The following is a 25,454-nucleotide window of genomic DNA, read 5'->3' on the forward strand; positions in this document are numbered from 1 at the left end:
ACCCCTAATAAAAATGGATCACCCGCGCAAGCAGACCTCCATTATCTGGTTGCATTCAGAAGCCAACAGAACCGTATCCTTTCATTTACAATGGCTTCGTTGTTGACTTAAATAGGACTTACATTGGCCAGCTATTTGAAGCCTAAAGGAACTGAGATGATATTTTGCACACCCAAAATCTAGACAAATGTACCAGAAACCCCTAAAGTTGACTACAAAAATAATGCATTTTTGTAATCAACTTTAGGGGTTATTGTTGTGGCTCCGTTACCTGAGCCTGTGTCATCGGCAGGAGAGGACTCCGAGAGTGAAGGAGAGGAGTTGGCAAGGCCTCCCTCTCCAGGACCCTTCTCTTTGGCAATGCCTTCGGTGTCCGCTGAAGGGCAAGAGATAGGGCCGGGGCCAAGCATGCCCACTCAGCCAGAGGTGGACAGTGATGAGGGTAATGAGTCTTGGCTGGATCCACGCCAGCGTCGCAGAGATAAGCGCGCGCAACAGAAGAAAAGGCGTGCCCGAGATTAGGCTGAGTCACTGGACCACACCCCACAAGGTATAAAAGGGAGCGTGGTGGCCCGTCAAGCCTTGTGAAAGCTACCACGCCATTCTGCATTGCCGGACTTTTGCTATAGACTTTGCTGGATATCTTTGGACTTGATTGACTCTGTAATTATTGAGCTGTTTCTTTTGATGTACCAGAAGCGGGGAGAAGTTATCTCTCCTCTTCGTAAGTAATAAACTCTTGGCAGGCAGCCACTAGGTTGTTGCCAAGTTCCGTTATCGTAAGGAAAAGGATTTTGTCAGCTGGTTTAGTCTTTAACTCTTGAACGTCTGTTGGTGTGTGAGCGTGTGGGACAGGGACAGAACAGTTATAAAGGAGAGATGGTTGTGTAAACGACATCTCCAAGAACTGTTTAGGTGAAGAAGAAACTTGTCTACAGAACAAAGAGAACAGGACTCTGTCAAAAAGCTGTGTGAGATATGTACATCAAGACAGAAATGCCAGATTACACTAGATCCGTGATGGCGAACCTATGGCACGCATGCCCAAGGTGGCACGCAGGGCCATCTTTCCGGGCATGTGAGCTGTTGCCCAACTCACCTGCAGCTGCACATGTGTGCACGCCCCAGCTGGTGTTCGGGCCTCCGGTGCACATGTGTGCAATTCAGGGGACCCAACTGGTCTTTGGAGCTCTCCTGAGCATGCACGCACGTTTGTGCATGCGCGTGAGAGTACTTGCATGCAGCATGTGCATGCCCAGATGGCGTTCATGCACATGCATTGCACATGTGAAAACTGTGCGCATGTGCAGATGGTGAAATTGCAGTGCAGCACACGGAGCTGTGCAAAAGTGCAGATGGTGTGGTTGACGCGCAGCGCACGGGGGCGCATGAAAGCCATGCGCATGCGCAGATGGTGTGGTTGCACACACGGACATGGGGGAGGAGCCACGTGTTAGCACTTGGGGAATAAAAGGTTCGCCACCACTGCCACCACTAGATGGATGAAGCTGTTATTCCACGGAGGTCTGGAAGGGAAGTCAAACACGCAGTGATGGAAGGATGATACATCTCTTAACAAAGCTGAGGGATGAATGGGAATCTACAATTCACCCAGATACATGGCCATCAGAGAGGCCACCTTCAAGAGGGAACAGTCTCAGGACTGAAATGGCAGGCATATGAAACGGGTTATATCTGACAGATGCTAAATCTAATGGGGGCAAAAAATGATAGGAATGGAGCATGAGATAAGATAATCCCTAGAGAGACTGTCTGGCCAGAGGATGGGAAAACAGGAGAGTAATCAGCCTGGGAACCGGCCTGCTAAAATCACGGGTGAACCAAGAGCTTGAAATAAAATTACCTATTGACCTGCTTAGGTCCCCAGGATAGATTAGAACATAAAACCCACTTTAAAGCATTTTTGCTTTTGCATTTATTAATTGAATAATTAACCCTAATTGAATCATGCCTGCTGCAGCAGTGTGTGCCTGATGTAATGTTCCCCATTACATAATCAGATTCTCCATCCAGAACTTCATTTTTTAAAAAGGGAGGAAGAATTCTAACTTTAAAAAATCGGAGATATAAACTTCTTTCTCTGGACAAGAATAATTTCTCTTTTAGCCTCGCAATGGAACTAGAGAATGACAAGACCATTTGTTCCACTTGTGGCTTCTTCTTAACCTCCCTCTTATTCCTTATTTTGCCCAATGAAACATGTTAGTGATTTGCAAACTGCTCCCTATTAATCCTTAAAACTCAGATACCAACTAACCACACTGGAAGCAAATTATCTGATCTTGGAATTGAATGAGACTGCAGAGCCCTAACCCCGCTTCATGCCAAGGAAAATAAAATTCAGTGGAATAAAACACTCCCCAAAGTGATTGCCAGACTATCCAGCTCCCACAATTGCTTAGCTCGCAACGTATGGACCAGTTTTTCAAAGCAGCTTGGAAAAAGTGAACTTGGGGAGAAATTGGCATCTTGAGGGAGAAGTGGTCAGAATTTAAAAGCAAGGATGAGACTATAGACTGCCTTATATGTCTGAACGACCTCTATTATTCTTCTGCATATTTCCAAGCTAAATGTAATTTGTGTAACTCTAGCAAGACGTTACATCTGCTATTTCACGGATTGCTTCCTGAAGCTTGTTGTTCAGAACAGAAGCCTCTGCTACCCGTCTAATGACACCGCTAACTTTTTATTCAGCAATTTCCCTCAGAAGCCCTGAACAATCCGTTAGCCCCTCAAGCCATTTTCACCTAGTAAAATTTGCCCAATATTAAGATTACGTTTTTCTCCTTTTGTTGCAAATTAATAAGGCAGACGATCTTTTATTATTGGCCACAAAATTTGGGAAGGCTCTCATTATGGACATTTCCCAGACTCATACTCAATTTTGCTTTTAATTGTGTATCACAATCGTATTTCAACTATCCTCAATATTTAATTAACTGCTGCATTATCTTGCTTTCAATGGACATTTTATCTCAGTAGTTGTTGCTGGTAGTTATTCTGTATTTTGAATGGTGAAGTTCACCATTTCATTTTTCGTCAGCCAACTTGGTTTTATGTAACAGAAAAGAATACAGTCATCAATTTCTCTTCAGAAGGGGACTATCTCACCTGATTTCATGGTTATCAATTGAACCAACCAACCAACCAACCTGCCAGCCAGCCAGCCATCAAAAGTATGAAAATCACATGAATCAAATCACATGAATCAAATCAAATCAAATCAGTCTTTATTTCAGCCATTGATCAGCCTAAGGGGGGACAGTTCAGCCATTAGGAAAGAACATGAAAACATCCAAAGTAAAAAAATACATGTAGGTGACATAGAACAGGGATCCCCAACCTGGTCCGTGGCCTGTTAGGAACTGGGCTGCACAACTGGAGATGAGTGGTAGGCGAGTGAGTGAAGCTGCATCTGTATCTGCAGCTCTTCCCCAGCGCTAGCATCACCGCCTCAGCTGCACCTCAGATCATCAAGCATGAGATTCTCATAACGGAACAAACCCTACCGTAAATTGTGCATGCGAGGAAGCTAGATTGTGTGCTCCTCCTTCCCCCTCCCAAATCCGTGGAAAAATTGTCTTCCATGAAACCGGTCCTTGGTGACAAAAAGGCTAGGGACGGTTGACGTAGAAGGTATAAGAGGTATAAATGTGACTCTAACGAGGAGAGATAGGAATACAAGATAGGGCATAGGGAAGATGTATGTATATAGATTTATGTATAAACTAGAGGCCTACTGAGTTGAGTCTACAGTCTTGAGTCACAAGCAGAAGCCCAAACTCTCATCCAATGAATGTTGAGTGCTGCTGTACAGAAGTTGGAAAGCATGTAGGTTGCAACAGGGTTTAAAGAATTACGTGACGTTTGATATGAGAACACAGAATTCTTGTGAGGTAAAAAATTCAGCCATTTCCCCCCCCCCTTTAAAACTGAAGGACAGTAAATGCCATCTAGTGGCATTAAAGCTTCTACAGCGCTCACGCACACCATGTTGCTGGTCCTCAATGATCAGATAATTTAGCTCCTCTCATTCCCTCACACAATTCACCTTTCCAAATATGCAGCAAAAGGCATATAATATATTCACAAATAACCACAGAGATTATTTATTTAGGGCACATTTTATTTTCAAGTTTTTAAAGTTTAAATATAGCTCCTATCTTGTGTAAGCAAACGCCTCAAATATAATGGTTAGGATCTTGACATATTTAGAGTGTATTAAAATCCACAGTTAACGCTGTAAAAAAAAAAGTCACCGCAATTGACAAGCAAATATTCCCAGTTGTCATCACAAAGACATTAAAAAGGAGTGAGCTGAATAGTTCGCTGAAGTGCCCACAGATGGAGATACGAACAAAAATCAATCATCTACAATAGATACTCAAATCTAATACATCATAATTATACAATTATTGATGGACTTCCTCTTGACAAACAATACATGCATTAGGGTGCTATTCTTTTCTTACACGTGATTAAGAAGCTGTTTATCCCTCTTCGTCTACATACTTGGCTAATAGGTTCGGCGCTGCGGATGTTCGTGTAGGCAGCCCTGATGTTTAATGGTGCATGATGTTCTAGGTGGCTTCCCATAACCTCGCTTCGTCTGGGATGAGCTTAGTTAATTGATAGGATAATAAAGATAGGGCACTACCACAAGCTGGGTTGGGTGTTCCCAATTCTTCACAGCGTTTACATTTGCTATTATTTGATAACCGATTGCTTGCAGAATTCTTCCTCCATTGGTGGGGACAACAACCCACAAATATTATGTAGCACCGTCAAGTTTGTGCACGAGGAAGGAAGAGCATGGAATAATTAATTTATTACATTTTTGTTATTATTGATATGTATTGAATTCCGCTACCTCTTCTGAGAATCGTTTCTAACATCCAACGTATTTATCATTGGGCCTGTGAGAATTGAGCAGGCAAACACTGGCATGAGGTTTAGAATATGCTTTCCCACAAACAATTCACTCTTGCTTTTAAATCAAAGAACTGCCAGTTTACAAATCATGGGCCGGGGTCTATTTTCAGATAAAATTAATGCAAAAACGTCTAACATCTGTTTCAGTTCAACAGACATGGCTCTGTTTTCTTGCTCTCCACCCAAAGTCTCCGGGACCGGAGTAACGGCAGTCAAATTCCCCGCCAGTGTGCGAATTGAGACATAGAAAATAGAGGTCCTTTGAGGATTCTGAGTTCGAAACAAAATATGTGCATTTGGGGAGCTTTGTTTTGAGATGAAATCACAGTTGGAGCAAAATGCGACATTTTGAGCACCGCTTTTCCAAGTGCTTCACTATACAAAGCAACTCTAAAAGGGACATTTCAGCTGCAAATGTTTGAAAATGTAGGCCAATTGCTGAGTGCTGACTGTGTGTCCGCTTCCCCGGCCATCAGAATTTTTGAACTGGGTTGTCAGTACTTTGGGGTGGGTTTGTTGTAATTTCAAAGTCACTAAGCAACTGATCATAAATTGAGGTTTACCTATATTCAAGGAAGTATGGCATAGGTCAGGAGTGTCAAATTCAAGGCTGTAGGCCGGATCCAGCCCGTGGGGTGCTTAGAAACAGCGAAAGACTGGCCCATGATGCCTCTGCCAGGAAAAACGGAGCTGGGGAAGGCCGCAGGCAGCCCTCCCCAGCTCCGTTTTTGCTGGCAGAGGGTTGCAGGATGCAATCGCAGCCAAAACGAAGCTTGGGAGCCCATTTTCGCTGGCAGAGCACTCAGGCTGCCACAGGCGCCCCCAATACCAGTGATGTCGAGCTGGCTATGCCCACCCCGGTCCCCGGTCATACACAACACTGGTGCGGCCCACAATGAAATTGAGTTTGACACCCCTGATCTAAATGATTGTAGGAAAAGGGACTGTGTTCTGTTTATAACCTATGTGATAGAGATACCCAACCTGTATTTCTATCTGGAACACAGAGAAAAGGAACTGATTACAGCCATGGAATTTAAGGCTTTAAATCAGTTATTTCTCAGATTATTGTACAAAATTGATCCCAAAAAAGAGAGGAGAAAAGAAAAATCAGCTCAGCAAGATTAGTCTGATGTAAAAATAATTTATTGCAATACAGAAAAAAGAAGAGGAAGAAAAGAACTCCAGTGAGTCAGGGAGCTGCCTGAACTGCTTCTGAGTGTTATCTGGATGCTCCAGACTTAAAAAATACTTTAGCCCCCTTTGACTTAAACAATGGAGCCTGTGGATCTCTATCAGGGCCATCTTCCTCCCTCTATACACCAGGGATGTCCACCACCCTTGGCAACTTTTAAAATTTGTGGACTTCAACTCCCAGAATTCCCCAGCCAACATGTCTTAAAGTTGCCAAGGTTGGACACCCCCTGCTCTACACCATTGTTTAGGAGCAAATAATGTCATACACAACAAGAGCCGATGTGATGTAATAGGTGGAATGCTGGAATAAGACTGGAGAAACAGGGATGGCCAGGTCCCCTTATTACCGTATTAGTATTTTCAAATTACTGTTGTTTTGCATTGTGAGTTTTTAACTCTTATTTTAGCCACCTACAGTTGCTATTGTAAGATGGGCATCCATCCACATAAGTAGAATTAAATAAATAAGTAAATAAGCATTATCCTGAGCTTCTGAAGAGTATAAGATAGCAATTAAAATCAATAAAGAATGAAATATATTCAAGATACATGGATATCTGCCTTCATTGCCCACTGTATATCAAAGATAAATTAAAATGCCTATCTATCTATCTATCTATCTATCTATCTATCTATCTATCTATCTATCTATCTATCTACCTACCTACCTACCTACCTACCTACCTACCTACCTACCTACCTACCTAAAGCATCTGATGATTCATTCATGACATCGTATGCTCAATACATATTTTAATTTTTAGGAGCCATAAGACTCTGTCAGTTTGCTATCACAAATGAACATGCTAAATCTGTTATGATAAATGCTAACTGAATTTTTTAAATTCATGAGGACTTGAGCGAAGAGACACTTTGCTTAATAGGATGACTACTGATTCCCATGGATTAAATCCAAGACAGTCAATAGCTATCTTCCTGAATGTATGTGTGAGACAATCATTTGAAACTACACAATTATTTTACACTAAGCCTCCATAGCATGGAGTGGTCTGCTTAATCATGGCCAAATCGTAATAATCACGCATCTCAAGGCCAAACAATATTGCAAAATACCTCAGACTATTAAATTTTTATTTTTCAAATCTTATTAAATATTTGTGTGGAAGAAATAGACTAAGGAATCAATTTAATGGCTTGACACAAGGTCTACATCCAGAAATGGCCAACATTGCCAGAAGCTGCAAGTGCCTTTAAAAGTTTTGAGACCCCCCTCAAATTGTCCCTGAATTCTAATCTTTAATAGGATAGGGCAGGGGTCGGCAACCTTAAACACTCAAAGAGCCACCAAGGTCCTAAATGGAAGCCCCCCATTCAATTCTGGAGCCGACCGGAAGTCTGGTTCCCCCACTATAGTCTCCTCCTAGTGCGGCATCCTTTTTCCTCTGCTGACCGGAAGTCCACTTCCCCTACCATAGAGTCTCTTCCTAGCATGGCATCCTTTTTCCTCTACCTCTCCTAACCGAAAGCCCTATGAATTGTGGAGCCGACCAGCAACAGGGAGCCACAGCAGAGGGATGAAAGAGCCACGTGTGGCTCCAGAGCCACAGGTTGCTGACCCTTGGGATAGGGTAAGATGATGAAATATGTCGGAGGGAATTGTAAAATGTTAATAGCACGTAAGGTTGGCTTTGCTCCTTGCTAGTCTCATTTTCTGCTCTTTGTCCGCTGGTTTAAAACATTATGAAAAAGGGCAATAATGTTTAGGAAAGGGTGTGTGTGTGTTTGTGTGATAAAAGACAAGATGGTGGCTGTGATCACATAATCAAAGTTCCGTCCCCATCACACATGTAACACAAAACATGACATAACTTCAACTGTTCAGTTCATGGCTGATTTTAACTTTTTTGACCCCTGCACAGATGCCCCTGCAAGGGTGCGCCATGGTTAATGATGCTTAAGAACCTGAAAAGTAATCTAGATTGATTTGGTTTGACCAACCATGGCTTGCTTGCACAGTTTCATACTGCCTTCCCTCATCTTTATCCGTTTCGCTCTGAGGCAACCCAACTTCTATCCTGTTCCATAGGCCATGACTCAGCTTGGACTCTAACACTTAGCGGCTTCTTCCAGGCCTCCACATTCAGGATGTATCCTTTCTCTGACCTCTAAAGGCAGTAATACTAGCAGCTTCTCCTGCACCACTGCAGGAAACTTTGAAGGATGACTCTGTCCACCTCTTCTGTGATGGGACTTGGGTCCCCTTTTCTCACTTACCATCTCAGAAACTGTCCTGACCATCAAGTCCAGGAAGAACTCTTGATTTTGATGTCTACATGGCTCCCATGGCAATTTCTGAACCCTCGGCCAGTGGTGAAATTCAAATTTTTTTACTAATGGTTCTGTGGGTGTGGCTTGGTAGGCATGCCAGGGGAAGGATACTGCAAAATCTCCATTCCCACCCCACTCCAGGGGAAGGATACTGCAAAATCCCCATTCCCTCCCCACTCCTGGAGGAAGGATATAGCAAAATCTCCATTCTCACCCCACTCTGGGACCAGCCAGTGGTGGTATTTGCAGGTTCTCCAAACTACTCAAAATTTCCGCTACTGGTTCTCCAGAACCTGTCAAAACCTGCTGGATTTCATCCCTGCCCTTGGCATATGGAAGAATCCAATTTTATGGATTGTCTTTCAGAAGCCAAGCGTTTCTCCCAACCTAGGCCACTGAGCTTCTGTAAGAAATTCCAGTCATTGTACTACATGGCAAATTAAGACACATACATCTCGTTTTCATTAAATATTTTATAATAAATGATGTGTGAAGAGAAGGATGCTTGATATTCCAGAGTGGAAGGATCTATAAGAACATGGCAAAAACAATAATACTCGGGTACGTCTTCTGACAACTACCCATGGGCCATACATTTTTACATTCTTAATCATTATTAAACGACTTCATGTCATACACTGCCTGGTGAATAGCTGTATCCTGATACAGAAATGAATTATAAATGAAATGAAAGATCAAGCAGTCTTAGAAGAATTACCTCTGGGAAATGAAAATCTTTAATTCTCTTTTATTATTGACATTTATTTGGCTACCATGAATAATAATACAGCACAGAGATTCAGCTAAGCTTATGTATGAATAGCTTTCCTGGACTCAAAGTCACTTAACATTTATGTTTGCTTATGTAACTGACCTTGTAGTGTAAGCTCTTCTATCTTGAATTTACTAAGCATATAAATCAACACATCCCCTAATTTAATTTACACATGGAATCAAAAGTGCAATCAGTCCTCAAATAATTTCCTTACCACACAAAAACCTCTAAGATTTGATAGTTAGATTAGCACAGGGATGTCAAACCCACGTCGTCATGTGATGTATCGGGATTTTCCCACCCTTCGCTAAACCGGGCCGGGGGGGGGAAACACATGACGCATCTGGCCCGCGGGCCGCCAGTTTGACACTCCTGGATTAGCAGCTTTACCGTGAAAGAAAGCAAAATATCATAGAAAATGTTAAAATGATGCGTCATCATTTTAACATTCAGCTATGTGTGCTTAAATCTTGAGTTTATTAAAATTACGTCACCAAGTTTACAGCCTTTTGGCAATTGACAGTAAAACTTAAAATTAAAACTAAAAACTGAGATATTGAAAACAATTTAGAGAAACAATTAAAAAGTATTAAAACCAACTACTAAAAACTATTTTAAAAGGTACGTTTTTAAATAGATTTTTTTTTGTGATTACCACTGTTATCTGTATTATTATAATAATTATAATAATCATAATAAAGTATTTTATGTAATTTTATTGCATTTTTATATCTTTCTTTTAAAGTTTAACTACTAATAATTACAGGTTTATGCATTTTATTGTTGTACTCTCTGACCAAAAGACTGTAATAAAGGTTTGAGTTGATCTGATGAATAGATTTTAATTTATCAACTATATGGGATTTTTGATTGTTGCTATAAGTTTCTTATAGCAACTGCTGACAAACTTGTCAGACAATTTCAATGAACATAAATGGGTTGTGGGAGGAACAATTTCTTAAATACTTGGAGCAAAGCTATATCGGAGTTTATAGTTAACAGCTACTGGCATTTTACCCAAAAATAAACTGGCAGCCAGAGCAAAACTTCTAACACTGGTACAACAGGGTCTCTTTGGGAAACCAAAAAGCAATCTGGCTGTTAAGATCCCTAGAAGTTGGTGAACTATAATTCCCAGCAACCCAAGACATAAGAAATAAAGGTTGTGTTAGGATGGGCAGGATCACAAAGGATGACGTCACTCTTTGAGTTTCCATGGATGAGAATGAACTGGGATCTATTTTCCCAGAATTAACCCTACACATTTAAGTCCTATTCCCCTACCCTACCCACACTGTCATATTATGGAAGAGAGCATTGTCTCCTCCAGTATGATCAGGTTCCTCTGGAACTCTTTAATTAGTTGGTTGATGGATGGCTGGGACCACAGTAGGTTCAGAAGAGTATGAAAAGGACTATTCTTCTACAAGTTCCTTCACTTGATTTGACTGAATCGATTTTGCCACTCTGGGCATGCAATCAATGGACAAGTTTACCAGGCTTACTGACTGCTGTTCACAAGTTCTAGAATATTTGTTTGCAAAGCCACATTATTTAGGGTTCCATAATGGTCATGAATAGGGACGCGGTGGCTCAGTGGCTAAGTCGATTGAAAGGTCGGCAGTTCAGCGGTTCGAATCCCTAGTGCCGTGTAATGGAGTGAGCTCCCGTTACTTGTCCCAGCTTCTGCCAACCTCGCAGTTTGAAAGCACGTAAAAAATACAAGTAGAAAAATAGGGACCACCTTTGGTGGGAAGGTAACAGCGTTCTGTGCGCCTTTGGCGTTGAGTCTTGCTGACCACATGACCACGGAGAGGTCTTTGGACAGCGCTGGCTCTTCGGCTTTGAAACGGAAATGAGCACCGCCCCCTAGAGTCGGGAATGACTAGCACATATGTGCGAGGGGAACCTTAACCTTTTTAAAGAGAAGAACTAGATATAGTACACCATTACATATACCTTGGCCAATGGATCTCAATGGAAGGTGATACAATAAAGGAAATTGAATGGTGTGTTTAATGTGGTTGACAGACATTCGGCAAGCTAAGCATAATTTTCAAGAACAACTTCCCCCTATGCCTGAAGAGAAAAGTTTTGGATCAGTGTGTGCTACCTGTTCTAACATATGCCAGCAAAACCTAGCCTCACAATCGATACAAAAGCTAAGAGTGGCACAAAGAGTGACCACGGGAAGATACATGCTTGGCATTACAAGACAAGATAGAAAGACCTGCACATGGATTAGAGAACAAAGGAAAGTATACAATATCATCAAAAGAGTAAAAGAATTGAAATGGAAATGAGCTGGTCGCATAGCAAGAAGAACCGATGGCAGGTGGATCAAGGGAGTTGTAGAACGGATCCCCCTCGATCAAAAGCGTCCATGAAAGAGACCTAAAACAAGTTACAGTGACAACATCAGCAAGTATTGTGAGCCCAGTTGGAAAAAGAAAGCTCGAGACTGTATAGGTTGGAAACATACACAAGAGACCTTCGTTCTGCAGTGGATAGACAATGGCTACAATGATGACCATAAGAAAAACCATAAGGAAGGCTGAGCGCCGAAGAATTGAGACCTTTGAACTCTGGTGCTGGAGAAGATTCCTGCGAGTCTCTTGGACTGCAAAGCGATCCAACCAGTCAGTCCTAGAGGAGATCAACCCTGACTGCTCTTTAGAAGGCCAGATCCTGAAGATGAAACTCAAATACTTTGGCTACCTAATGAGAAGGAAGGATTCACTGGAGAAGAGCCTAATGCTGGGAACGATTGAAGGCAAAAGAAGAAGGGGACTACAGAGAACAAGGTGGCTGGATGGAGTCACTGAAGCAGTAGGCATGAGCTTAAATGGACTCCAGAGTAGAGGACAGGAAGGCCTGGAGGAACGTTGTCCATGGGGTCACGTTGGGTCAGACACGACTTCGCAACTAACAACAACAGAATGATGAATGGCCATGAAGACATACATACTTTGTTAAGTGTTGATTTCCCTCCAAAACAAACAAACAAAAAACAGCAGCAGCAGCAGAAGATGGGGATGGTCTAAATAATCTTAAGATTTTCCATAGAAAGCTAGAGTTTAACACTCAACGTTACGGATCCTGCAAATGACCAGTTCAACATGTGGAGGAATCTACTGCAGGATTCTTGTGAGGCCATCCAACTTCTGCTGAAACTCCTTCAGAATCCACACTGCCCAAGGCCCTTTGTTCCTATGATTAGGATTATTTTTCCCCGATGTCCGACTGAAATCTGCTTATCATTTAAATCCTTATAATTTAAACCAGTTCTTTCTTGTCTTGTCTCGTGGAACAGCTCTGAACAATTCTGGCTCATGTTCTATCTGACAGCCCTTCAGATTCTTAAGATCGCTATGATCTGTCCCTGCAGGCATCTCCTCTCCACCCTAAACATACTCAATGTCTCCAAATCTTCTTTGTAGGTTTTTAAACAAAAACAACAAGACACTGTTGGAAACTGTAAGCGTTCTGACAGTTTATTTGCATCTTCTTTGTAAGGTTTTCCTTCAAGACCTGTTTATTGATGTTCTTCCAAAAATAGAGGGCTTAGAACTGATGCACTTTTCTCCATCTAGTCTGACCAATGGAGAATTAAGATAGACAATGAATTTTCTTAAGATTGACTCTATACGTTTGCTGATGCAGCCAAGAACTCTATGGGCTTTGTTTGCAATGACAACATGCTGCTTCTTGTGCGTGTGATCTGTTGCAACTGTTGTCACATCCTACTGCTCATTGCGGTCTCTTCCGTCTTTGATTTTTCCTATCCAAAATGCAGGACCCTGCATTTCTTACTGCTGCAGTGCTGCTTAGCTTCTTTCTAATCTTCACATTTTCCTCTAAGATGCTACTCCCCATTCCCATCTCCCCTATTCTCTGCAAATCTGACAAATCATATTTTCTGACCAAGGTCATTGGTAAATATATTGAACAGCCCCAAAGCCAAGTAATATGCCGCTCATGACCTTCATATTTGATCTATGGGCACTCGATGTGATTGTTCAACCAATTCTACACCATTGTCCACCCCACATTTTGCCATCTAAAGATCGTATTATGTGAGGCAGACTAGACCAAGAAATAGATCCACGTGAATTATGGAGGTCTTTGCCTGAGCCATTTTCATAATCTTCTCCCATTGTTTGGATTTAAGCTATGTTTTCTTTTTGGTTGCTTTTGTACTGACCTAGGCTTCCTTAGAAATTAAACAGCACAAACTTAGTCCCGGCAAACCTCTTTAATTCATACGGCTGCAAATTACTTTCATTTACAGTCTGCAAGGCTTGATAAACAGTCTTTCAGAGGAAGGTTATCAACACCCACCTATCTCACGTGGAACACTGCCAAAGAGCTAATTTCCAGACGCAGGGCAAGGCCAAACTTGGCACAGAGTCACAAACAGAATTTTTAAATCTTGAATCGGCCAGATGAACTAATTGCTTCCTGCAAAAGCTCATGTCCCGTTCGCTTCTCTTTTATATCTTATGGGAGGGGCCAATCATCTCCAAGCCTTACTCCCAAATCGACCCTGTTTCCTTAATTGTTCCTGTCTCCTGGCAGCTCTGTGCAGGCACACACTGGGAACAGGCTCACGCTGTTCTTCTGTCTCACTGATGTCAGACTCCGGAAACTCTCGAGGCAGCAAAAAACTACCAGATGGCCTTGGCCCCCTCTCTGCCTCCGACTCAGAGCCATCATCCCAGCCTTCCCCAGACTCCAGGACTGGCCCACATTCCTCCCCAACCTCCTCACTGTCTGAATCTGCTGCCAGCTGTGCTGGCCGCTGGCGGGCCACAATAGCTTTGTTAATGGATCATCCCTCTTTCCATCAAGGTCATCCGCTTGACACACTGTAAATGCTCAGCTAAAGTAGGCACATTACTAAGAAGAAAATCAGGGTAGTTTATTCTGGTTTCTTTGTGGGGAAGCCAGCTCCCTCTAAGCTATGCCTTCCTTTCTAAACGTTCATAAACCAACACATTGTTCCAAAGTTTTGTCCATCACTGGCATCTCATTAACCCATCCACAAGTTTCTAGGGTCCTCTTTTCCTTCTTTTGAAGAAAGGAATATCATTTCCCCTTCTCTAGAACTCTGCCATTAGGCCCATCTTCCATGACTTTTCCAGGTTTCTTAGATAGCGATAGCAATAACATTTTGACTTATATACGGCTTCATAGTGCTTTACATACCTCTCTAAGCGATTTGCAGATCAGTCTATTGTCCCCAACAATCTGGGTCCTCATTTTACCCACTGCGGAAGGATGGAAGGCTCAGTCAACCTTGAACCAGTGAGACTTGAACTGCCGAACTGCTGGCAGTTGGCAGAATTAGCCTGCAATACTGCAGTCTAACCACTGCATCACTACGGATCAATTTTTTTCTGGACACCTATATTTTTTCAAGTTAGCCAGATATTCTATAACATTGGTGGGGGAACTATGGCCCTTTTATGACTTGTGGACTTCAACTCCCAGAATTTGAAGTCCTCAAGTCATAAAAGGGTCATAGTTTCCCACCCTTGTTCTATAGCCATCTTTACCTTGAGTTACCTTGAGTTTCTTAAGAAACTCTTTCTCTGCTTTAATTCTCACTCAGATTATTTAAATGTCCTTGTCTGGATGCACTTTCCTGAAATTAAAAATACCGTATTTTTCGCACTATAAGATGCTCTGGACTATAAGAGGCATCTAGCTTTTGGGGAGGAAAACAAGAAAAAAAATTGGCCTCCTGGAATACCGCTGATCAGCTGTTCCAGGTTGTGGGCATAGCTGCCGCCCATTGCCACCGCCTATTGCCACGTCCGTGAGTCCCATTTTCGGTCTCCACGTGTCTGTTCCAGGCAGTAGCAATCGAGCAGAACAGGCCGTAAATGGGACGTGCGGAGGCGGCAATGATCCCCGCAGCCTGGAACATCTGATAGGCGGTATTCCAGGAGGCCGATCCAACCGCCAATCAGGTGTTTGTGCTAAATCAGGCTGTGCTTAAGCTGACCAGGCTGTTGCTGCAAGGAGGCAAATTTCTGAGAGGCAGAGGCTGAAGAGTGGGGGCTGGTGGGTAGGCGGGGCTTCGGCAACATTCGCTCTATAAGACGCACAGACATTTCCACCCACTTTGGAAATTGCGTCTTATAGACTGAAAAATACGGTATATGGCAGAATCATAAAGCTGTGAGGGGACCTTTTTTTGCTCCTTCTTGCTCAAAGCTTCTTAATATTCAGCAGCAAGATCAGTACCGGGCTTCTATACAGAAACTGATGAAGCAAATTAATATGAATCAGGCTGACATCTATGGTAGGTGAAAGCAACTTGTTCCTGGGCTCATGGGAACGGTGGATTACATTGTGATGAGTTCAGATAATCCCAAGACCCCTGGGAAATATATCATCTTGGCTAGATAAAACTATACGCATCCCAACGATTGTGAATCATAATTACCAGCCTGGTGGTTCTCTCAATGATTTGAATGTCTATGTTCTCTCCCACATCAGGAGCCAATTTCTTTCTGTATGGATATGAAACCAAACTCTTAAATGGCAAGAGTTCTTTATATTTACTATCAATATAGCTGAGATCGAAGGTTTCTTGTCAGAAAGAAAAAAGAGAGAAAGGAAATGGCATTATGGGAGGAGAGGGCTTTCTGCCCCTCCCCATCTATTCCTCCATTTCTCAATTTTCCCTCACCTGCTCATATTTTTTTTTAAAAAAGATTTTTATCCCACTTTTTTCATATATACCTCAAGGTGGTGAATGTACCTAATGCAACAACCCTGTGAAGTGAAGTTGGCTGAGAGAGAATGACTGGCCCAGATCATCTAGCCATTTTTTCATGTCTAATGTGGGACTACAACTCACAGTCTCCTGGTGATTGGCCCAAAGTCACCCAGCTGGCTTTCCTGCCTAAGGCAGGACTAGAACTCATTGTCTCCTGGTGATTGGCCCAAAGTCACCCAGCCGGCTTTCATGCCTAAGGCGGGAATAGAACTCACTGTCTCCTGGTGATTGGCCCAAAGTCACCCAGCCGGCTTTCATGCCTAAGGTGGGAATAGAACTCACTGTCTCCTGGCGATTGGCTCAAAGTCACCTAGCCAGCTTTCATGGAGAAGGTGAGGCTAGCACTCACCATCTCCTGTTTCTAGACCAGCGGCTTCCAACCTTTTGGGCACCAGAGACTGGTTCCACAGAGAAATGTTTCTCCACAGACCAGAAGGAGTGTGGTTTCATGTGCGGCCTGCATTCTGCAGACGGGGCTTCACTTGTATGCATGGACTGGTTGCTGTCATGCCGACTGGGGCCGGTCCACGGACCACGGTTTGAAGACCCCTGTTCTAGACCAACAACTTCATCACTACATCAAACTGGTCCTCTTTTCTGGGCGATGGAGCAAAGTGTGCCCAGGCTGGCCAGTCTTCTTTTCATTGGCTCTTTGGCCGAGAAGTCTGTTGAGAGGTTACTTCTAAAAGACTGAGTGGAATCTCCAACCGGACACTTGAGAGAGAACTACAGAATCAGGGGCAGCTTAAAAACCTGCCAATTTATTAAGGATTTTGTGAGGTAACTCTACAACTGCCTAGTCCTTAAACACTGCCTCATTCTACGAGAGATCCTGAACACTTAAGCCAAAGTACACTTATGTATGTGGCAATGATATCTGTGAACAGGAAATACGGCACTGAATATCTCAACCCTCTCTCAATCTCAAAAAACAACTCACACTGATGTGCAGTTGGCTTTGAATACAACATAGCCCATTTTGCCACTCAGCTCAACAAGGAATCATAAAGTCTCGTGCAGGGGAGAAAGGATAGTAGAGTTCCAATATTTGAGGGGCTGCCACAGAGAGGAGGGCGGGTGTCAAGCTATTTTCAAAGGCAATGGAAAGCCAGACACATAACAATGGGCGGAAACTGATCAAGGAGAGATTCAACCTGGAAATAAGGTGAAATTTTCCGACAGTGAGAGCAATCAACCAATGGAACAGAAGTTGCCTTCGGAAGTTGTGGGAGTTTCATCACTAGAAGTTTTCAAGAAGAGATTGGACATTTGTCAGAAATGGTGTAGGGTCCTCTTGCTTGGATGGGAGTGGGTGGGGTTGGAATAGGTGACCTACAAGGTCCCTTCCAACTCTGTTAATCTGTTAAAGTGTGGTTATTGGGAAATCCTCCCCTCAATATATCTTGGGCAAAGAATAAAAGAAATGTCTCATCAGATATCTACTAGAAGGACTAGGCATATCTGCTGTGGAGGGAAACAGCTGTTGGAGACAGCTGAGATTCAGATTCAAACTCCTTCAGTGTGCTCTGATGAGGTTACCTAGTTTGGTAATGAAACGTCTGCCAGAAAACCACCAAGCTCAGAGATATCACATTGGCTATAACAACAGAAACTTACAGGTCTGGTTGTGCTGTAACTCCCTGCCCATTTCTTATACTCCAAAGAATCATGTTATGAGGAATTAAAAAAACCTTTCAGACTCCTTTACCTGAGTGATAGTTCTTACGTATTTTTATTAAGATAATTTTCCTCAGTCTTCCCACCATTCCTTCTACATGGCATCTTCCATTCCATTCCTAAAGATGGCACCCATACAATCCTTCCCTCCAGGATGATGCAAAATCATGTATAGGCATTAAACAAGTTCAACCAGCTGCAAATTCACAGGACTATCTAGCCAACATTTTTCCATTCTTGACCTTGTAAGAGATCTTGCCAAATGCTTTATTGAGGTCAAAGTACTGTACAATGACAGTATGTCCTTGGCCTGCTAATTAATGGAAGGAAGGGAGAGAGGGAGGGAGGGAGGAAAAAGAAAGGAAGGAAAGAAGATAGAAAGAAAGAAGGAAGGAAGGAAGGAAGGAAGGAAGGAAGGAAGGAAGGAAGGAAGGAAAGAAAGAAAGAAAGAAAGAAAGAAAGAAAGAAAGAAAGAAAGAAAGAAAGAAAGAAAGAAAGAAAGAAAGAAAGAAAGAAAGAAAGAGTTTGTTTCAAACCCATGCTGGCTCCTGATATTAGCAGAGTTCTTTCCAAAACATTTGCAGACCTGCTGGTTGATAATCTGTTCCAAAAGAGACTTTAGCTTAAGTTCAAAGCTATGGAGGAGGCAGTAGAGAACTGAATTAAGTATGTTGCTTTAGACAAAAAATGCATGATAGATTCCCCCCCACCCCCCACAAAAGCCCTATTTAAATCAAGAAATGTAGACAATGTGTCCAACTGCAGGAAAAGTCATATTTTAATGATTAAAATGGCATATCATAGATCACTTCATTCCTACACAAGCTCCTTTTTCACTTTTGTTCTCTAAGGACCAAAAGTTTTCAAGTGGGAAAAACCAAAAGTGGAATTTCCTGCTGTATTAAAAAAAAAACAAAACAGCTGGAAATTCACTTCACAGTATATCAAATTTTGTATTCTCTGTTACAACTTACATGAATTTAATCCTTACAGCATCTGTTACTTGGTGAGCTTTGATACAGATAATCAAGTAGAAACAACTCAAGAGAAAATCTAAATGCAAGTTAAATAATTTAAACCTTTTCAAACACAGTGCATATTAATGCATAGGCATCAGATGAACTAGAAAAGATATCTTTAACATTTTGGAATCATATCAATGTGTAAAATTATGTTTAGACCTTACACCAGATAAATAATTATGTCTATAATCCCTGGAGGGTTGGTTGCTAATGTAACAAAATTGATAAAGAGAACATTTTATGGTATCAAAATATAAAACACATTTCTATTCAAATGGAAAAGTGACTTTTATAGTCATTCTGTATAAGATCATGTAATGTTTCCAAATAATATCTTGGATAAGTATAAAGTTAAGCCAGGCTTCTCCTAAACACAAATCCAAATGAACAGATGCTCAGATATGAAAACCCTATAAAAGCAGCCCAATCCATCTCATATTATCACACTCCCTGGGAAATGCATGCACAAAGGTTTTCTTATTATCAGCAACTGGTTCTGCCTACTGCCCTGTTCTTTTTACCAAATTCACCAAATGCACTTCAACCTGCATTTAGTGCTGACACCAGGATTACTCACACAGTACATTCTCTTAAAACCTTTTTGTTGCTTTATTTGACTCTCATTTGCTAAGCCTCATCAGAAGCACACCAAGAAAACCGAATGCCATATTCTTAAAGCTATTCTTTTAGGGTTGTAGACCTTAAAATATCAGAATTAGACAACTAAACACAAGGACAGGTTTTTTCCCCCAATGCCGTCGCTCTGCTAAACAACTAATTCCCACAACACTGTCAGACTATCTAAAAAGGCAGTATTGCCATCATTATTTCTCATCTTCCCTATTACCTGTCTCCTTATGACTATAACTTATTGCTTATATCTTACGATTTAAATTGTTTAATTAGTATCTTAGTATGATTAATGTTGATTGCTTATTTAGCATCCATGACTATCGCTAAATGTTCTATCCAGAGGTGAAATCCAAAATTTTTCCCTACCAGTTCTGCGGGCGTGGCTTGGTGGGCATGGCAGGGGAAGGATATTGCAAAATCTCCATTCCCACTCTGCTCCAGGGGAAGGATACTGCAAAATCTCCATTCTCTCCCCTCCCCTCCTGGGGGAAGGATATTGGAAAATCTCCATTCCCACCCCACTCTGGGGCCAGCCAGAGGTAGCATTTGCCGGTTCTCCAAACTACTCAAAATTTCCGCTACCGGTTCTCCAGAACCTGTTAGAACCTGCTGGATTTCACCCCTGGTTATATCCAATGTTTTATGATGAATGTATTTTACAATGACAATGTTAATGATCTATCATAGGGGTGTCAAACTCGATTTCATTGAGAGCTGCATCAGGGTTGTGTTTGACCTCGGGGGGCTGGAGTGGGTGTGGCCAGCTCAACGTCATTCATGTTGGGGATGCCTATGGCGGCCCAAGCGCTCTGCCAGAGAAAACAGGCTCCTGAGCTCCGTTTTCGGCTGCGATGGCCTCCTGCAACCCTCTGCCAGTGAAAATGGAACTCCTAAGCAACGTTTTCGCTGGCAGAGGCACCACGGGCTGGTCCTTCGCTGTTTCTAGGGCGGTCCCGTGGGCCAGATCTAAGGACCACATGGGCCGTTTCCAGCTCCTGGGCCTTGAGTTTGACACCCCTGATCTACCACTATTGTTGTACGTACATTGAGAGCTTTCGCACCGGAAATAAATTCCTTGTGTCCAATCACACTTGGCCAATAAAGAATTGAATTGAATTCTATTCTATTAAATTTACTTTTTAAAAAAGCATGTACCTGTGGCCATGACAGTGTTATCCTTCCCTTGGGTAAACACCACGACCCGCTGTCTTTTCGGATTTGCTTTTTTCAGCGCCTGAGTCTTTCGGGCGATCTCTTCAATGTCCTCCGTCTTGGAAGAGCAAAAGGGAAAGAGAGAGAGAGAGAGAGAGAAAAGAAGAATCTTGAAAGCAGCAGCGTTGAGTAATCAAAGACAGATCGTAAACTTTTCAACAGATTGCAGAGGGATTATTTTTAGTTGAACATGAATGTGGAGCACTGATGTCAGAATGAAATCACAGCTTGACAAGCTACTTTGATTAGGACAAATTAGTTTCTCCACGATCGAAATTATCACCGAACGAGAGGATGAGGAGAAATGAGACTGTTGGGCAGTTGTTTTTCATTTAATTCGCCTGGCTAGTAGCAGTGGGAAACGGATAGCTTGATATGATTGCTGGGGCAGAGATGAAGTTAAAAGCTGCCTCTGTCGCCTTGGTCCTCTTTAGCAGATTCCCAAGACCACCTTGATCCAATTTATACCAACAAGGTCAAAATCTGCCCCAAACCAAGTCAAAGGAAAGTTCTTTTGAGGTTCTTTCCTCCTATTTCCCTTCCTTCCTATGGGAAGAATTTGAAGAGACCTCTAAATATCAACCTCCTCATCATTTATGGAGCAGCTCTTACTATCCGTCCCAATCTTTCCATTATCTAACAGTATGGACCCAGAAGAGGAGAATTCCATGGCTTCAGCAATTTCTCTACATCCCAGGAAATAAGAAGCTTCAAAAAAGTCCAATGGCTCTTCAAGAGCCAGAGTCACAGGGATCTCTGTAGGGACAGGGCCTGTATCCCTCTCTTTATCCCTCTTTTTCTGGTTTATAGATCACTAAACCGACCTTAAGTGGCTTATGTTCCATGTAAAGAATGTAATTCTTCTTAAGGTCTTCCGTGGCCACAGACTGATACTATCAGAGTAGTTCTCGTAGAGAGAGCTAACTCAAGCTTCTTGTACATAATTCTCCAAGGAGATGGATTCTATCTAGGAACCCAGAATTGCTGAAGGGCCATCCACTATCTGTAAATACCAGTCGACACCACTTCGTGGGAGTCCTCAGACAAACATCATTAAGGACAAAGCTATCTGCCCGCCTTATCTTACTTGAAGAATTTGGAAGTGGTCTTTTCTCATAGCAAATTCCCGAATTCAATTTACAGGTTGATTTAAGCTCCCCCCTTTCCTTATGACTGTATTACCCAAATTATACGGAAATGCTGAATTACTAGAGTGCTCCATACAATACAACAAGCTATGCCTCCTTTTTAAAAATGTTATGCTAAACAAAACTCTACTCAATTCTTCAGGTTCAATTATGTATATAAAGGCTAGTTACAACCACATTGACCTGCCCTGAAAAAAAATACACACTTTCATACATTTTTCTCTGGATATCTCACTTTCAAAAGGCCCTTTTAGTCACAATGATGCTCTCCCAGCATCTTATTTACTCTGGTATTGTTATACTTTTTAATCTAAAAATCTGTATCTTTTTGCTCAACATCTCTTTCCGAATGACATTTTGCAGGAGATTACATTTTTCAAAGTAATGAGGAAGGGAATTTTTTTTGCACATTAAAAGAAAGTTCTTGCTTAGAAAATTGTGGAAAAATAGTTACGGGACCTTTTTTAAAATCTGTAAGAACATTAGGAAAGATAACTTCATGCTTCATGCTGAAATTGTTTTGCTCCAAAAAATACTTCCAGGGTGGCTTCCCCATACAATTTGGGGACTTCTACTTAAATATAAAACATTTAGTCTTTTGGTTAAGAAAAACAGCTCTCATCTTATAAAGAATAGGTATCATTTAATTCAGAGTTTCTAAGGCTTTAGTGCAACCATTAAAACATTGTCTGAACTGAACTTTTACAGTTTCTAATACAGTTCCCACATAAGTGTCATTTAAAAAGCCTTGTTCCGTCTTAGTTTTCCTTTCAGTTTGTACTCTAATTCAGTCAATGGTGGTAAACTTTTAATTAATTGAAATTAAATCATTGAATTTAATCTTTAATTTTTGTTACTCCACTTTGCAGATATCCTGATGAAGGAGAAAAAGTATAAATGGTCTTTTGGATGGATCAAAATGAAATGGATCCACTGCTGGTCAGCAATGGAAGAGAATCAAGCGAGACATGGATGTTAAAAATTACGTTAGAAAATATTTCAAAAGCTGCTAAGGGAAAAGGTAAGCATGATTTTGTCATTCTGTGTGAATTTAAATCAGACTTGTTCCACATTCCTAACTCAAGGGAAAAATGAAAATATACACCACCTGCGCTTTTCTTTGATTAAATTATGTTAATGCTAAGCTAGGTTATACAAAAATCTAATTGCAGAAAAGAAAAGTTTTCCCGCAGCCTTGGTTTCATAGAAGTGTCCATCGCAATTCAGAACACACCACGAAATGACAAAGCCTACAGCTTAAAACACGTACGGGACAGAGGGGCATGTTTTCGTGTTATCTTGAAGCAATTTAAATTGGGGACACATACACTCTCCAGATGTTCCTCCCTAACTTCTCCTTTGTACTTGAACAAGCGCAGAGGAAAGGCACAGACTGGCCTACGAGGTCTCCCAGCTGTTGAGGCCTGATCAATGCAGAGGGGATCCCTCGCTTTCCATTTGTCTTATGAACAACCCCTTTGAGAAGGGAGTAAAGCAAATGAATTTAAAGAGGGTGTTGTTATTGCACTTGCTACCAGACCATAAAGATCTAAAAGAAATTGGTTGTTAACATTATTGTGTTTGGGGCAGCCCCCGCGTCCTATAATTACTAATTCCTTGGATCAAATTGTTTGGATGTAGCACCCACCCACCCACATCTCTAGAAACGGAGACCCTTTCACAGGAAGGCAGTTGACAGGCTGAACAAAAGAAGGGAGCTTCTGTGTGTGTCTGTGTATGCACGTATGTTAAGAGGCGGACCCAGATGGAGGGGAAAAAAAAAAAAACAGCCCCTGGACAGGTTAACAAAAGAACAGCCCACTCCCCAGAGAGGCTGGGGGACTCCCGCTAATCAGCTGTTAACAATTCCACACGCCAAAGCATTTGCATCGGGATAATCGGCGTTCAGCACAGGTCCAGGTTACTCAAAATGGCATTCTGTTCCTGAATTCTGCCTTGCTCAGCCCTGGCTTTTTCGCGGAGGGTCTTTATATAAGAGTGTAATTCAGCTAATGAGGTGGCTTTTTAGCGGAACCGGCTGGCAGGTTCCGTATCTGCAGAGGCAGCTTGAAGCTGCGCCCAGCCTCTCAGCTTCCCGAGAGGCTTTTCAAAATTCAATAAATAACATCTGTAGGCGATGTTGGGTGCAGACCTCGCAGAGTGCGTCATAACACTGAGCTGGCAGAACAAAGAAACCATGACGACTGCCAAGTCTCTATGGCAACCGCAGCGAAGCTTGGAGAGGATAATAGCACATCAATCACTGTCCAAAAGAACTTCATTATCAGCAACGGGAAAAAAGAAAAACCCTTTAGAATCTGTTTAGCGTGTAATGTAGGCTTACTCACCTCAAAGCCTTGCTCTCGAGCAAAAGTGGCAGCTTCCTGAAATAATAATAACAATAATAATAATTAAAAAGCAGCAGTTAATTATAAAGTGCTAGATAATAAAGAAATAACATATTTGGAAGGTGCTTCAGGCGACTGTCCCCTTTTACGGAGTTATCTTAATCTGTCTGCGGCCAACCCTTCAGTTTCCTGCATTGAAATGACCCCTGGGTGCAAGGACGTGTCAACGCCTTTCACACATGATGGAAATAAAATGCAGGTTTTCCCCTTCATGGGCAACGTCAGGATGGACAAGTAGGATTAACCACGTTCATCATGGCTAATCATAACAATGATGCTTCCCAGCAACTGAAGCTGGGGATTTGCGTTAGATGCAACCCAAAGTTGCAACTGTGGCTTAAATCAACTCGACCTTACGCAGTTTAGAGTCACAATCTGATCTTGTATCGTCACTACGGTATGAGTTTGGCTGACAGCAACCACGTTGGGCGAATGACCGTGGGATGACAGCACAAATCAAGGAAGATGACCTTTCATGTCCAAATATTTGTAGCTGTGATCCAGGACAATGCGTCCCGGCTCAAGGCTTCAAGCTCATATTGCAGAGAAAAATACCCGCTGTGGAGTTACAGATAAAACCATGCAATGGAAAAATGCTCTCGTTAGATAGTTAAAACATCCAACAGTGATGGGCAGGAGCAACAAATTTAGCAAACTTTCCTAGAGATGTTTGGAGTGTATGTTTAAACATTTCGAGATATCCTCCTGAATGGAAACTGCTCCCTTGGAATCTCCTTCAGTGCATCAGAATTCCCAGGTTGTCAAGTCAAGAAGGCGACACAGGTGCCGGCAATCAAAACATTGTGATGTTGTTTCCAGAAGAAGAAAATAAACATGAAAGCTTCCACACAGATTGTCTCTGTACACCAGGGGGGTCAAACTCAATTTCAATGAGGGCAGCATCATGGTTATATCTGACCTCGGAGGACAGGGGGGTGGATGTGGTCATGGTGGGGCATGGCTGGGGTGGGTGTGGTCATGGTGGGCATTTGACACGGGCTCAAGATGCGCTTTTTTCTTTCTCTTATTTCTTTCCACAGTACTCCCCAGCCTCCAGAAGCACTCTGCCGGCCAAAAACGGGCCGTGTAGAGGCCCCATGAGGCCTGTTTTTGGCCAGCAGAGTGTTTCTGGAGGCTGGGAAGGCCAAAAATGGGCCACGTGGGGCCACACATGGCCTCTACGTAGCCCATTTTGGCCGGCAGTCCTTTGATATTTCCAGACCAGCCCCGTGGGCCAGATTTAAAGACCCTGCAGGCCAGATTTGATCCGCAGGCCTTGAGTTTGACACCCATGTCAAACACCTGTTTTGCCTATGATGCAAATGCATGTGAGTCCCCCCCCCTCTAGAA

The 25,454-nt window shown here is 42.3% G+C and overlaps 1 protein-coding gene across 3 annotated transcripts in view; it reads right to left on the reverse strand.

Moving 5' to 3' along the window:
• Positions 1 to 25,454, reverse strand: part of ADK (adenosine kinase) — a 261,824-nt gene that overhangs the window by 33,691 nt on the left and 202,679 nt on the right. For all 3 annotated transcript variants that reach the window (XM_070945416.1, XM_070945415.1, XM_070945417.1), the window contains 2 exons: positions 24,045 to 24,080; positions 20,492 to 20,606 (listed from right to left, as the gene is read on the reverse strand). In XM_070945416.1, coding sequence (XP_070801517.1) covers positions 20,492 to 20,606; positions 24,045 to 24,080 — 151 coding nt within the window. The remainder of the gene's footprint in view (positions 1 to 20,491; positions 20,607 to 24,044; positions 24,081 to 25,454) is intronic.

This window comes from Pituophis catenifer, unplaced genomic scaffold (assembly GCF_029215685.1).
Source record: "Pituophis catenifer annectens isolate HBS135680 unplaced genomic scaffold, rPitCat1.0.hap2 SCAF_6, whole genome shotgun sequence".
In the NCBI taxonomy this organism is placed as follows: domain Eukaryota; kingdom Metazoa; phylum Chordata; class Lepidosauria; order Squamata; family Colubridae; genus Pituophis; species Pituophis catenifer.